Source organism: Rhinatrema bivittatum, chromosome 3 (genome assembly GCF_901001135.1).
Source record: "Rhinatrema bivittatum chromosome 3, aRhiBiv1.1, whole genome shotgun sequence".
Lineage (NCBI taxonomy): Eukaryota > Metazoa > Chordata > Amphibia > Gymnophiona > Rhinatrematidae > Rhinatrema > Rhinatrema bivittatum.
The window spans coordinates 319,680,957-319,697,232 of record NC_042617.1 but is presented as its reverse complement, the minus strand read 5'-3'; the positions used below and the strand labels follow the sequence as shown (position 1 = coordinate 319,697,232).

The 16,276-nt window shown below is 45.2% G+C and overlaps 1 protein-coding gene across 2 annotated transcripts in view; it reads right to left on the bottom strand.

Annotated features, from left to right (window-relative positions):
• Positions 1-16,276, bottom strand: part of REV3L (REV3 like, DNA directed polymerase zeta catalytic subunit) — a 720,104-nt gene that overhangs the window by 364,613 nt on the left and 339,215 nt on the right. For both annotated transcript variants that reach the window (XM_029595253.1, XM_029595254.1), the window contains exons 10-11: positions 6,408-6,536; positions 1,067-1,304 (exon numbers count right to left, since the gene is read on the bottom strand). In XM_029595253.1, coding sequence (XP_029451113.1) covers positions 1,067-1,304; positions 6,408-6,536 — 367 coding nt within the window. The remainder of the gene's footprint in view (positions 1-1,066; positions 1,305-6,407; positions 6,537-16,276) is intronic.

Here is a 16,276-nt window from a genome sequence, read left to right as displayed (position 1 = left end):
AAAAGTGTTCCATGATTGGGCTCCATCTTGATGATGTCACCCACATGTGAGGACTAACTTCCTGCTGTCCTGGGATAACACCTGTTAATGTAAGCAACTCTGCTTTATCCACTATGACACCTTCATCTCTTTCCTGGGTGGTAACTCCTAAAATAGAACCTAACATTGTGTAACTGCAGCAAGGGGTATTTTTCACTATATGCATCACTTTGCAGTTGTCCTCATTAAGTTTCATCTGCAATTTGGAAGCCCAATCTTCCAGTCTCGCAAGGTCCTCCTGCAATTTATCACAATCCACCTCATTTAATTACTCTGAATAATTTTGTATTATCTGCAAATTTGATTACCTCACTCGTCGTATTCCTTTCCAGAACATTTATAAATATATTGGAAAGCACCTGTCCAAGTACAGATCTCTGAGGCACTCCACTGTTTACCCTTTTCCATGGAGAAAACTGACCATTTAATCCTACTCTCTGTTTCCTGTCTTTTAACCAGTTTGTAATCCACAAAAGGACATCGCCTCCTATCCCATGACTTTTTAGTTTTCTTAGAAGCCTCTCATAAGGGACTTTGTCAAACGCCTTCTGAAAATCCAAATACACTACATCTACTGGTTCACTTTTATCCACATGAGAATGTAGGCATCGATCCCACAGCCTCTTGCTTGCAAATCGAGCATTCTACCATTTGAGCTAATTCTCCTTGTAGAATTTGATAAACTGAAACTGCCATGGTATCTTTAGAAACATTAAAGTACTTTAAGAGTCCAAACATAGGAGCTCTTGATTCCCCTTCACCTAAGGGACATGGGTACTTTATGATCATTGCCAAAGCAGGAGGATTAAATCTCTTGCTCTGAAAAAATGCATTGGGTTCACAGACTCTTACTGCACACTCTGGGCTCTAGATTGGCATTCAAACTGAAGGGAAAAAAAGGACACGTTCACCCAGTGAGACTAACCTGATCTGCCATACTTCAGGTTTCTGAACAGGAAATGCAAGTTTTGAGGTATCAAAAATAGCTGATAAATAAAATTAAACTTGGAAAAGGCTTGAAACATACCTTCTTTTGGCTTCATGCTCCTCAGGATTGGCATCCCACCTCTGGGACATGAGTAGGCTGAGCTCCATCTCTTCCTTCTCAATCTGTGGCTCATTCTCCTCGTCATCACTGTTCTGCAAATTACTGCAGTTCACAGAGAAACCATGTTGCGACAACAGCCTGGGTCCTTCCCGCCCATACCCCTCCTCCTCCAGACCAGCCAGCAGGTTTATCATGGCCTGATCCTGACTGTTTACCACTGAGTAAAGACAAACAGAAACAGAATCTATCTTTAAAAGACTTAGCATTTACAGAATGACAATGCATTTACAGAATGACAAATGACAAAACCACCTTCCTAATGTGAAAAAAAAATGCCCACATGGTATACAATATAAAAATTACAAAACTAACACAAATCAAGACAATAAATGTCAAAAAGAATAATCCGATTTCACCACACCATCACACTTTCAAAAAGCCTATCCCAACAGACCCACAAATTCATCAGTCTTCTAGAAGCACTGCACACCTAGCGAAAAGCTAAGAAAACTCTGCCTACATTTCCTAGATTTACCGAGCCGTATTTTTCCAACCTGAGGAAAAAGCCAGGACTTTTGACCTTGCTTTCAATCTTACCTTTCCCAGCCAAAATAGTTCAATAACTGCCTGGCCACAGGAGGCATTGGAGTAGGAACAATTTGTAAAATGGCAGAGAAAACTCAAGCACTGAAATTGGTCAAATGAATCATGCAATCATGCATCATAAACCCTTTAGCACAAATTTAAGCATCACTTAAAGATTAACCGATAACAAGACAGCTTTAATAATCACAACTTGTTGACATCACAATGTACAGTAACTCCATAAGGATTTCAACTTGGGTAGTATAAGGAGAAAGCATAGTTGCTTACCTGTTACAGGTGTTCTCCTAGGACAGTAGGATGTTAGTCTTCATGTGAGGTGACATCATCCGATGGAGCCTGGCATGGAAAACTTTTGTCAAAATTTCTAAAAGCTTTGACCGGTACACGGAGCATGCCCAGCATGCTACTCACTATCCGTGCATCCACACGAGGTCCCCCTTCAGTCTCATAACATAGCAAAAATACTAGCGAAAAATGAAAACAAGAAGCCGGAGGTGAACCCAAGCTCATGGGGAGGTGGGCGGGATTCCTGAGGACTAACATCCTGCTGTCCTAGGAGAACACCTGTTACAGGTAAGCAACTGCGCTTTCTCCTAGAACAAGCAGGATGGTAGTCCTCACATGTGGATGAATACTAGAGATGTGAACCGATTCTGGTTCCGATTCACATCTCTAATGAATACCAAGCTGCAGGCTGTCCCCTTTAGCAGGTGAGACCAACAGTTACTGAACAAAGTGCCAATGGACACAACAACAACTGCGGTGCTGTTGGTCAGCAGGGGACTGCCTGGCTCCAACCAGGGGTTCTAGGCAGGAAGAGTTGGGTTCAGGTCTGGAAGAGATTGCAGAGGACGGACTAGGCAAAGACACTGTCCTGTCGACCATCTTTGCCTAAGCAGTAGAGGGCCATGAACTATCACACTGTTCATCACTGTTCTGAAATTTGCACCAGATGCATCAATTTCCTGAGAGAGAACTAAATACGAGCGAGCCATCAGAAAGCAACAAGAAGCTATCTGTAAATTCATTGCCATCGCTTCAAAGATCTGCTTAAAGATTGCCGCTCCCCCTTCTATGGGGATAGTCATCCACTTGGTGACTGCACACACAAGCGCATCCACTTTCGGAAAGTGCAATTACTCTCTCGCAGCCGAATCCAGAGGGTATAGTCCTTCCGAGGTTCGTCCCCCTTTAAAGTTAGCTTCCGGGGTGCTCCATTCAAGATTAATCAATTCTTGAATAGCCTCCACAATAGGGAAGAAATACGAGGTTTTTTACAAAACAATCAAAATGGGATCTTTCTTTGGTTCAGATATGGAATCAGCCCCCGGTACCCCCAGCAGCTTCAATGTCTGGGAAATCGGAGCCGGTAACTCATCTCTATGAGAGAAACGCAACAGAATTCTAAATGGCTCCAGCCCCAGAGGAATTTCCCCATTATCCAAGGAGTAAGGATTAGCTCCATTATCCGTACTTTCCAGGTTCCTATTGGCGTGACCCGCAGCGGGTCTAGACATACTCAGACGTTTACCCACAGCACCAGGTGCGAGGGAATCCACAGCCTGTGATACTGAATTGTTAAGATTGGCCAGGGCTAACAACTGTGCCTGAAGAAAGGACTGCAGCCCTTGAAAACATTCTACCTAAGAAAAGGCAGAGAGGTCCATGCCAAAACCAGGCTGCATCAGTCCTAATCCCACTGAACTACCTTCCTCTGCTGACGAACCAGTTAGGGGAGCCCCAATTCCAGGTTAAACCTCTGGCAACTCTTTTTCCATTCCCACATCATGCTAGGAAAGACTGGGCTTAGCAAAATCAGACAGAGACAAGTCTCCCTGAGCCTCCAAACAGTGCTGACACAAGTTAGAGGGAATGCCAGGCTGAGATGCCCGAATATGGCAAGCAGCACAAATTGTAAGGCGCTAAGGCTTCTTTGCTATTGGCACAATAGTCATTTGACAAGATGCTCTAAAAAGGTGTCTGAGATGTGTGTGCCTAGCTGTGCTTGCAATAGGCGCTTGTAAAAAAAAAAAAAAAAATAGGCGCCCAAAAATTAGACGGTAAACACCCAACTTGAGCGCCCGTTTAGGTGCCCTGAAGCACACCACTGTGCATTCAACTAAACACCCTTACATGCACAACAGAGCCCCCAGGTAGGCGCTCCTATGCGCCCAGTTAGGCGCATAGCCAGGCGTGCAAGCGTGAACCAATGTATTTGAAGAGGGCAGCCTTATGTGCAGAGAAAAAGCGCGTGAACGCTGCAACAGCCTACCACATGGCAAAAAATCTAAGCCTGATAGTAGAGTCTAGCCCAGAAGACTGCTCAAACCTCCAAATTGCCCGAGTCCACCAAGCTCCTCCGTTGGTGGGAACAGATGTCGGATTGGCATGCTGAGCACGGAGACTGGAGGGAAGAGAAACCCCTAAAATCAACTCCTCTTTTTTTTTATTTAAATTTTTTTTTTAAAATACTCTTTACCTGAGCTCAGCCCATCCCGGTTGAGTACAGAGTCGGTCTCCGGGTGTGGGAGGAGAGGGTATATACCTTCACCGCTGCGCTCGGCTTCTTGCACCCACTTGCCTTTCAGCTGTTTGTTTGGGGGTTGTTTTTTTTTACAGCTAAGTCCAAACAGGCAAAAAAAACAGCTACCAGACCAAGGCACTCATCTGAGGGAAGGATCTGAAGAAATCACCTCAGGAAACTCGACTGAGGGAGGGATCATAAGGTAACACCACAGAAGAGCGGGGCAATAAACCTTTCTTCTTTTCTCCTTCTAGAAAAAATGTTTAACACAATCCCCAGTAGAGAGATGCACGTCCACCATCTGCTGGAGACAAAGAATACTATCGGGCTGTCACTGCAGGAGTATATAACTGTGATGTCAGTTTGCTTTGTCTCCATCTGCTGGTAGAGGAACATAAACCACTGGTCGTGGATCCACCTATCCAAATGCTAAGAAAAACACCACTGAAAGCTCTGTAAGTGGCACACAGAGCTGATTTCTCATTTGTAAACTCATACCTAGGGGCATTCACACAATGCAGGGGGGTTGTAGGTTTAAAGTGGAGAAGTAAAATTTTTAAAATTATAAACATATTAAACAGGAATCTGTGCTAAATCTGGTGGTGAGGGAAGGGGGCAGACATGATCTTTACCCACCTCCTCTCCTTCCTGTAGTGCTTCTTACCTACATCTGCCTCCTCTGCCAGTTTAAGTCAGATCTGAAAGTCTGAACCACAAAGGACCCCCCCCCCCCTTCCTTTTCTACACCATATTTACATTTCAGAGTGAAGCTGGCAGAGGAGGCTGTCCTAAGAAGAAATGCTTTCCTCCTGCCAGCAGGAAGGAGGGGGGATAGAATCCACCATTTTTTTTCCATAAAAAGCATAAAAGTAAGCTATGGGGGATTGGGGGAAGAAGGTGCTGAGAATTCTGCAGCTAGGTGTATATGAGAGGGAAATCCAGCTCTAAGGTCACAAATCTATACACAAGCTTAACATTTACTTTAAAAGCAGGTACATTTTTGTTTGCATCCCAGGGCAATATTCTGCTGACTGCACTTTGCTAAAGGCTTTGTCTTCCAAAGAACATCTTCACTATGCACCTGTTACTGCTCTGCATACTTCATGTCTGAACCTTCACCATCCTGGGCGTCAAACTGCTGTTTGATGTTCAGTATTCTCACTGCTTCCTCCATGTGACAGCAGAGCCAACATACAGGCCTAAATCCTAGCCAATATCACATCTCTGAGCTCTGTGGATCAGCGGGCTATACATTTTATAACTACATAGAAATCTCCTAACAACAATCCACCACTTTCACTGTCTCAATATAAATATCTAAGAATTCTAAACAGTAAAAACAGTCCTTTCTTCAAGCACCTAAGCAGCAAGAGTAAAAATGAACACCATGGGAGTGTCTGTAATACCAAACTGCTTATGATCGGACATAAGTGCAAAATCTTCAGTGTAATCTTTAGGATCAACAAAGCTAAATACTTCAGTATTTCCTCAGTGGTCATATTATTGAATCTTTATATTTTGCAAATCACTGACCCTCTAATGTAAAGCACATATACAGTTCACTAACAAATCCTTCACATGATCAACACATCAACACATGATCACCATGCTGTGGGGTTCAAGGCTCCTCTCTCTCTCTGTGATTAGTTCATAACCCTCAGTTGTGATTAGTTCATTTCCTCAGTGGTCATATTATTGAATCTTTATATTTTGCAAATCACTGACCCTCTAATGTAAAGCACATATACAGTTCACTAACAAATCCTTCACATGATCAACACATCAACACATGATCACCATGCTGTGGGGTTCAAGGCTCTCTCTCTGTGATTAGTTCATAACCCAAAGCAGACCACTCAATCAGCTGACACTCCCACCTGCCTCAAATGCTGTGCAGAGGAATGACAGCTGAATAAGCCCACATGGGAATTGATGCTTGTGGTATTTAAAGCATGTATTAGAAAACACCTAAAAGATAATACATGTTAATGCCAGTGACACTTACTAGCTCAGACTATTACTACACAAAGATATTTACACAGTGACAGTCGTTGGCCATCACACACATGGACTTGCAGTAGGAATGCACTGTGGTACGCTACATGACAATTTCTCCCAGACTCTTAGCATTGAAAGCAGTATTTAAATTAACGTGCACATCCGCTGAAGGTGCAAAACCACATCACTTACTGAAAACTGGAGACTGACTCAGTTTCTGAGATAAAGGCTGGAAATTCTGGCTGCTTTCCATGATGCTCAAAATTGCTTCTTCATTGATTACTGCTTCCTCCTGTTCCATGGGATTCCTCCGGGTGTTCCCTGAACAAAAACACCAATAATTTTAAGTACAACTCCACTGGCCCCTGTGGGGCTTTGTTTCAGCACCATCACTTCCAATATTTTCTTTTTTTCCAATTTAGATTTGATTGAACCAAAATACAATTGTATACAAAAACACAAGAAAATCACACACCAGGACTCAAAATTTGTGTACATTCCAAAAAAGAGAAAACAAAAAAATCCATTTGATACAGACATTTTCCAGTACCACCCTCACGTATTACTACTAGATTTGACCTACTGTGGAGAACAGGTGAAACACTTATCCACCTATGTACTATAGTACTGCTTTAACTGCGGTACGCTCGCACCCTATACCTTAATTTCCCCCATAGTTTAAAAAACAACCGTAGTGCAATCCTTAAACATAATAAAACACATCCAACATTTTCTATGCTCTTTTTCAAAACCCATCACATATGATTTCAGTTGTGCATTTCAGTTCACTATTGGGTGAATTCAGCTCCACCATTAACGAATACCAGATAGTTGGATTTTCAGATAGTTGCGATAGAGAAACACATTCACCACCGCTTATTAAAAAAAAACAAAAACCAAAAACCGGTATTTGGGGCAAACAGGAGGAGAAGCCATTACAAAATCTCCACTCCATTCTGGAACCTGCCCCCAAAAGGTTATTTGCCTATATACACCTCTGCAGCTTGTTTTTGCCTCCTGGCAGTTCCCCTCCGAGGTCAATCTGGCTGGGCTTCCTTTTCTTCTGTGCAGTTCCTGTTACCATCTAAGGGAGGAAGCCGGTCAAATTCATTTTCTTTTCTTTTCTTGTAATGGAAAATCATGCAAGCCAGGCTAGACCCTCCTGTCCTTTTATTCTTTTGAATTCCAGGTAAATGTAGCATCAGAAGAGAGATTCAGTACTCTCTCTATGGTTTTTTTTCTTAAACTCTTTAACAGACAGTACACACCAGAATAATCAATACAATTAATGTCAACTAGACAGCCAATAGTTCACATTTCAAAACCTATGGGGCAATCCCAATCAATCAGTACTTTAACTCGTCCCCTTAATCCTAAACCTCCCCCCCAGGGCTGACAATTATTGCTTCAAATAGTCCCAGTATTTTCTCCAAATTGTATTATATTTATCCAAATTTCCCAGTAATGAATGTGTAATCTTTTCTATCAGTGCAATCTCGGTCACTGTGCCTACCACTGATAAATGTTGGGAATACCTTTCCACACCAATGTCATAGTGTGTTGTGCTACATATATACAGTGCTTAATCAGTGCTCTGTCCTGACCATTTACGTTTGCCTTCACATCTTGCTGGTAGCCCAACAGCCCCAGGCCTGGCACTAGTGAAATTTGTATTTTGCTAAACAGCCGAACCTCACACTCCGCATTCCTCTCAGTGTTTTTAAGGGCTACTGGGTATGTACATCTTTTCTCAGTGGTAGGATAGGAAGAGATCATAAAGAAAATTAAGTCATTTGAGATTAGTTAGAACACAATCACAAATGGAAGAGTGCATGAGTAATGGGAGATGGAAGACCCCTGCCAGAAGAGGGTGAGGTTTGCTGGTCCCATATTCACAGGCTCTATCTAGTATTCAAGAACAAGAAAAGAAGGCAGAGCACTCTGACCAAGTGAGCTATTTCATACATGGCCTGATTTTCAAAAGCAATTTTCTCAGAATAAATCGCCATTTCAGAATCAATTCAGGATATACCCCTGTAAATATACAAAGGAAAGGCAATTTGATGGACACTTTTATGCGCATAGTAAGCAGGTGTTTTGGGGGAAGGGAAGGATTTATGCACATGTACAAAGTGGCACCTGCACATGTTCAAAGCACACAAGTCCCCAGAGACGTTACCCTTACACGGGCTGTTCAAAATGACCCTTATTGTGTAACTTGGATTTTCAGAAGGCATTTGACAAAGTCCCCCATGAGAGACTCCTCAGGAAATTACGAAGTCATGGGATAAGAGACAGTATCCTATTGTGGACTGGGAACTGGTCAACAGTTTTCCAAATGGAGAAAGATCATTAGTGGAGCACCACAGGGATCAGTGTCAAGATCTGTGCTGTTAAAGGACAATTGAGAGGGGATATGACAGAGGTCTATAAAATCATGAGTGAGGGGGAATGGATACATAGGGAAGAAATGTTAAGATTACTTACCTGGTAATCTTCTTTTCTCCTTAGTGTATGCAGATGGACTCAAAACAAATGGGTATAGTGTGCTCGTGCTAGCAGTTGGAGACGGATCTGACGTCAGCACGGGTACATATACCCCCACAGGAAGTGAAGCAATTCAGTAATCTTCCTTGCAAAGCTGTTATAGCCATATGTGTACTGACCGATTGATTAATCAACAGGATTACCCTGACCAATTGATGGTAGCTGGAGACCGCCAGTGTTCTCAACCGGAAGGCATCGACACCCGGCAGGGTGGAAGCCCTATCATAAGCAAAACATGGCTTACCGTGAGTCAGCGAATCCCCATGTATACCGGCAGCCGGGCGGGATGCTGTGTCCATCTGCATACACTAAGGAAAAGGAGATTACCAGGTAAGTAATCTTAACATTTCCTAGCGTGTAGCAGATGGACTCAAAACAAATGGGATGTACAAAAGCTACTCCCGGACTGGGCGGGAGGCTGCCCGAGGACCGTGTAGGATCGCCCTCGCAAATGTGGTGTCCTCCCTGGCCTGAACGTCCAGACGGTAGAATCTGGAGAAGGTATGGAGGGAGGACCACGTCGCCGCTTTGCATATCTCTGCAGGCGACAGCAGCTTAGCTTCTGCCCAAGAGGCTGATTGTGCTCTGGTAGAATGAGCTTTGACCTGTAGAGTTGGTGGTTTTCCTGCCTCTACGTAGGCTGCCTTGATAACTTCTTTAATTCAGCGGGCGATGGTCGGCCGTGAGGCCGCTTCCCCTTGCGCAGGATGAACAGGTGGTCCGTCTTTCGTACTGCTTCTGACATTTCCAGGTATCTGGACAGTAGTCTGCCGATGTCGAGATGACAAAGTATTCGACCTTCTTCCGATTTCTTCAAACCTTCCGTGGTAGGCAAGGATATGGTTTGGTTGAGGTGAAAGTGTGAGACCACTTTGGGTAAAAAGGAAGGAACTGTACGAAGATGGATGGCCTCTGGAGTAATTCTGAGGAATGGATCACGACAGGATAGTGCTTGTAGCTCTGAGATGCGGTGTGCTGAACACACAGCCAGCAAGAACACCATCTTCAAGGTCAATAGACAGAGAGACAGGCCTCGAAGGGGCCTGAAGGCTGATCCTGCTAGAAATTCCAACACTAGGTTGAGGTCCCACAAGGGCACTGGCCATTTCAGTGGCGGGCGAATGTGCTTGACTCCTTTCAGGAAACGTGAAACGTCTGGGTGCTTGGCAATGGTAGTGCCATCACTCCTGGGACCGTAGCAAGACAGTGCTGCTACCTGAACCTTGATGGAGCTGAGGGACAAACCCTTCTGAAGTCCATCCTGCAGGAAGTCCAAAATGATAGGAATTGTTGCGGTATGTGAATTGGTGCTGTGAGAATCACACCAGTCTTCAAAAATCCTCCAGATCCTGATATAAGTTAGTGATGTGGAGAACTTGCGTGCCCGGAGGAGTGTATCTATCACCGGCTCAGAGTATCCTCTTTTCTTCAGTCTAGCCCTCTCAATGGCCAGACCGTAAGAGAGAATTGAGCTGGATCCTCGTGGAGAATGGGGCCCTGCCGTAGCAGGTCCCGGTATGGAGGCAGAGGTAGAAGATTCCCTGCCAGTAGTCTTCTCATGTCTGCGTACCAGGGTCTTCTTGGCCAGTCCGGGGCCACTAGAAGAACTAGACCTCTGTGTTGCTGAATCCTGTGAACAATGGCGCCCAACAGGGGCCATGGAGGAAATGCATATAGCAGGATCCCCTGAGGCCACGGCTGTACCAGGGCATCGATCCCCTGAGCTCGAGGATCCCCCGCCTGCGGCTGAAATATCTGGGAACTTGAGCATTGGACCTGTCTGCTAATAGGTCCATGGCTGGCGTCCCCCAGTGATCCACAATCATCTGAAAGGCTGTGGGTGACAGCTGCCATTCTCCCGGGTTTAGGCTTTCTCTGCTGAGGAAGTCTGCCGCAGTGTTGTCCTTCCCGGCGATGTGTACGGCGGAGATGTCCTGAAGATTGGCTTCTGCCCAAATCATCAGGGGAGTTATTTCCAGGGACACTTGTTGGCTTCTGGTGCCGCCCTGTCGACTGATGTATGCCACTGTGGTGGCGTTGTATGACATCACTCTGACCGCTCTGTTGCGAAGTCTGTGGGCAAATCGCAGGCACGCTAGCCTGTTCTTGGAGGTCAGGCTGACCTTGTCTGCTTGGGTGTCAAATTGGACCCCTAGGTATTCCAGCAACTGGGACGGCTGTAGGGAACTCTTCTTTATGTTGACTACCCATCCTAGGCTTTCCAGAAGAGCTATAACTCTGTTGGTTGCCTGGTGACTCTCCTCCGGTGACTTTGCCCTGATCAGCCAATCGTCCAGGTAGGGATGGACGAGGATTCCTTCCTTCCTGAGTGCCACTGCAACTACTATTACCTTGGTAAAGATCCGCGGCGCGGTGGCTAGCCCGAAGGGTAAAGCCCGGAACTGGAAGTGCTGATTTAGGACTTTGAAGCGTAAATAGCGCTGGTGATCCCGATGGATTGGGATCACCAGCGCTTCTGGCTTCCGGCAGATCTAGGGAGGTGAGAAACTCCCATGGCTGTACCGAATTCTTGACCGACCGTAGAGTTTCCATGCGAAAGCTGGGGACCCGTAGGTGTCGATTGACTGACTTGAGGTCCAGGACGGGCCTGAAGGTGCCCTCCTTCTTGGGTACTATGAAATAAATGGAATTTAGTCGATAGAATTTGGAAAACATGCTCAGCGAGCGTGGGTAGCTCCAAACTGCTTTGGAGACGGAAATTACTGAATTGCTTCACTTCCTGTGGGGGTATATATACCCGTGCTAATGTCAGATCCGTCTCCAACTGCTAGCACGAGCACACTATACCCATTTGTTTTGAGTCCATCTGCTACACGCTAGGAAATGCTCATTTATCCTTTCAAATAGTTATACATGAAACCAATAACCAGGAAATTTAAAACAAATCATAGACAGTACTTTTCCACTCCACGCACGATCAAGCTGTGAATTCTGTTAGAGGATGTGATCAAGATGATGAGCATAGTGGAATTTAAATGAGGTTTGGACAAGTTCCTGAAGGAAAGGACAAACATTTGTAAGCCAGGCATTATCCATCGCTCATCCGTTAAGAGTGAGCAACAAGAAACAGATCTACCATGTACTTGGGAGCAGAAGTGGCCACCATTGGAGATGGAATGCTCAGCTCAACAGACCTTAATCTGACCCAGCGTTTGATTGAGAAATTACTACTTACCAGATAATTTCCTTTCCTTTAGGACAGTCAGATGAATCCAGAACAAGTGGGTCATGCATCTCTACCAGCAGATGGAGATGAAGCAAACTGACATCACAGTATATATACTCCATGCAGTGACAGTCTGCCAGGATTTTCTTCAAAAGCAACTGTGGACAGACTAGCAAAACTTGATTAAACAGTTCAATACTTAGCCAACAGACAAGAATGCAGAAACATGTCTAGGGACTGGATTGACACTTACTAGTAATACCTGTAACACAGTCACACAAGAGGACCATGGTACAATCATGCAGCAGCCAAGGGAGGGAAGCTGGATTCATCTCACTATCCTAAAGAAAAGGAAATTATCAGGTAAGTAGTAATTTCTCATTTCTTAGCGTCCAGTCAGATAAATCCAGAACAAGTGGGATGTACCTAAGCTATTCCCAAATAGGGCAGGAGGCTACCCATTGTCCTGTCAAAACCGCACATGCAAAGGCTGCGTACTCCCGGGCCTGCACATCCAGATGATAACATCTGGAAAAGGTGTGTAAGGAGGAGGACCACCTCGCAACTTGGCAAATGTCGACAGGAGACAAAAACTAACTTCCGTCCATGTCTCTGCCTGAGCAGCAACTTGTCTTCCAGCTACTCCTGCACCAGAGCTTCGATCCTCAATGACTTTGGATCTCTCCTACAATTGAAGAATTGCAGAACTTTCACTCTGCGAGAAGTCACCAGCAGGTCTAGAAATGGGAGACCTCAGCAATCCAGAATTAGCTGAAATGTATTAACTAACAATGCCTATTCTCCTGAGTCCAGACTCTCCCTGCAGAGAAAGTCTGCCCTTATGTTGTCTCTTCCTGCTATGTGTGAGGCTGAGATCATCTGGAGATGTACTTCCACCCATTCCATAAGTTGATCTATTTCCAGTGACACTTGTTGGCTCTTGGTATCTCCCTGCCGATTGATGTAAGCCACAGTCGTTGCATTGTCCAATATTATCCAGACCAACTGAACCTTCAGTCTAAACTGCAAACATGCCAATCAGACTGCCCTAGCTTCCAGCCGATTGATATTCCAGAGAGACTCCTCTCCATTCCAGCGCCCTTGCACCATCAGCTCCTGACAGAGTGCACCCCAACCAAAGGAGGCTCACATCTGTGGTCAGTACTAGCCAGTCCAGTAGCACTAGGGAAACTCCTTTCCTTAGATGATTCACCTGCACTACCACTGCAGTTGTGAGGAGACTTCCACTGGCAGGAGGAGCCGAATTGAATAGTCCAGATATTGCAGTTTCCACTGAGAAAGTAGGGAGCGCTGAAGAGGACGCATATGTGCCCTCACCCATGGAAACACTTCCAGGGTTGCCACTATTAAGCCAAGTACTTGCAGTTTAAGACCATATGGTCAGGCACAGAGTGTTCAACAGCAGATGCAGCTCTGTCATCAACTTCTGAATTCGAGGGTCACGTTCACTCCTCCTCCTCCTTCCAGGAAGGAGGAGGACAGGGGCGGATTGGCCTATCGGGGGATCGGGCTTCCCCCAGTGAGCCGGTCACTCCCATCACGTCATTTTTTTTTTTTTTTTTTTTAACAAGGATTCCCACCAAAGAAAATGAGAAGGGTTGCTGCGGCCCAAAAAAAGACCTACAAGGTCGCAGTAGAACCGATGAGGCCGCGCTTGAAGTGAGGCCTGTGGGCTGCATCAAAGCTCATTCTGCTGTGCCTGAAGAGGACCTGCGAACTGCAGCAGAGCCCATCCTGCCGCGGCGTGAAGAGAGATCTGCGGGGCTGCTGAAGAGGACCTGCGTGCAGGGCCGGTGCGCCACCAGTCTGGGGGCGGCGATGGCATGACTTCTCCTTCCTGTCCACACGGCCCGGAAGAGGAAGTGGAGGGTCTGCATGGATGGGAAGAAGAGGCGGCCATGCAGGAAAAAGAAGAGCACTGGCCGTTGCAGGCATTGGCTCCAAATTTGCGCAGCTTCCAAGAAGCATCAGTAACACCTCTCCCGCCTCAGCCTCCACGCAAATGCAATTCCTCGGACTATCGCAGGAAGAGGCATCAAGGGCCAGAGGAAAATCAACAGTGTCACCTCCCTCCCCCCCTGCAGAAAACAGTGCAGTATCAGCCCCCACGGCCTCAAGAAAAACAAAGAGGTCCTCTGCCATGGGGGCTGAAAGAGAGGCTGCTGCTGTACTTCTACTGGGGAGGGGGGAGGAAGTGAATGAGTGAGAGCATGTGTGTGTGTGTGTGTGTGTGTATGTCTTGGTGAGGGTATGTGTGGGTGAAAGAGCATACCTGTCTGTGAGAGCATGTGCATGTGTTTGTGCATGTGTGTGTGTGTGAGAGCATGCATGACTGTGTATGACTGCATGTCTGAGACAGCATGTCTGTGTGTGTGTCTGTGAGATTATATGTGTGTGTGTGTCTGTGAGATTATATGTGTGTGTGTTGCAGTGTCTGAGAGCATGTTTGTGTCTGTGTGTGTGAGAGCATGTGTGTTTATGAGAGAGAGATTGGGAGGAACAACCCCTCACCTCTCCCCTGCTAATCCACAACAATCTCAGGGCATCTGGAAATCAAAAGATTCCAGGTATAAACAACCAGGGATTTTTTATCCTTTTAAAGTTTTAAGTATTGCATAGTGTTTGAAATATTTTATTGGTCTGGAAAATGTATACGAGTTTTCAATTATTAGATGATGTTCTATTTGTCAGCTATTTCAAAATATTATTTTTATTAATATGGTGTTACTTCTATTTATCCTTTATATTTACTGATTTTGATGTTTTTCAAGTATTGTAATATTTCGGTTTTTCTGTTGTTGCACTGCATAATAGTCTGACCTGTTGCGGTTAACAGTTCAATTTTTGTCTGAATGTTTGTAATAATACTTTATGGTTACTTTATTCTGCATTTTTGTGAGGGTCTGTTTGTATTTTGCATCTGTGACTGTGTTTACATATTCTGCTAGTGTGGAGGTTCTGTGTAGGGATCTGTGGCAGCTTGGCTTTTTCTGTTTTCCTAATAGGAGGCAGCAGAACGGGCTTCAGTGCCAGTAGCAGCAATCAGCACCTCCCCAAATATCCACATGGCAGCAGTGACAGCAATAGCAGAGGAATGAGAGAGGCTCTGAGGTTGCTGGCAAAAGAAAGAGAGGGGGGTCTGCTTCAGTGTGTGCAAGTGTATGAATAGGAGTCTGCCTGGGGGTGTGTATATGTGTGAATGCATGGGTGCCTGCCTGAGGCTGTATCTGTGTATGAGAACGAATGGGTATCTTCCTGGGGTTTGTCTGTGTGAGAATAGGTGCCTGTCTGTGTGTGGTGTGTGTGAGAATGAATGTGTGCATGCCTGGGGGGTGGAGAGGGAGTGGTGTGAAAATGAATGGGAGCTGCCTGGTGGTCAGTGTGGGTGTAGCATTATGTAATCCACAAAAGTTTATGTATATATTTAAGGAAACCTACATAAATTGTCGAAATACGTTTTGTTCATTTAACCTTTAACCTCTGGTTTGTTAAAAGACTGAATTACTGTGTCGTGAAATTATGTTTGTCTAAAAAGTGTGTCACCAACATGAAAAGTTTGGAAGCTCTGCTCTAGTCGGATGGGAATATGAAGATATGCCACAGACAGATCCAAAGAGGTAAAAAATTCCCCTGATTGTACAACCATTATTACTAATTGCAAAGATTCCATGCGAAAATACTTCACTCTCAGATGAGTGTTGACACCTTTGAGATCCAGGATGGGACGAAAGGAGCCCTCCTTCTTGGGCACAATGAAATAAATGGAATATCGACCCGTATTCTCTTGAAACGAGGGCACTGGATCAACAGCCCTCAGACTAAAAAGCCTTACCAGAGCAGTTTCCACTGCCTGCTTCTTCTGTGGTGAGCGGCAGGGAGATACCATGATCACATCCCGAGGAACACTGTGAAACTCCAACTCATATCCTTCTCGTATCACTTCCAGGACCCATTGACATGATGTGATCTCAACCCACCTCTGATAGAAGAGAGATAGGTGTCACCCTATCTCCTGTTTCCAGAGGTGGGTCGGCAAACCTTCATTAGGAGGGTCAAGAGGTTCTACTACCTGAACCTGTGCCCCTTCTTAACTGTTGGGGATGAAAGGACTGAGACCTACAAAAGACTGAGTCCTCTGAAGGTTCATTAATCTATAGGCAAGAAAACGCCTGGGTCTTCTAGTACAGTGAGGCAAACTCCAGTCCTCGAGTGCCACAAACAGGCCAGGTTTTCAGGATATCCACAATGAATATGCATGAGAAAGATTTGCATGCACTGCCTCCATTGTGTTCAAATCTATCTCATG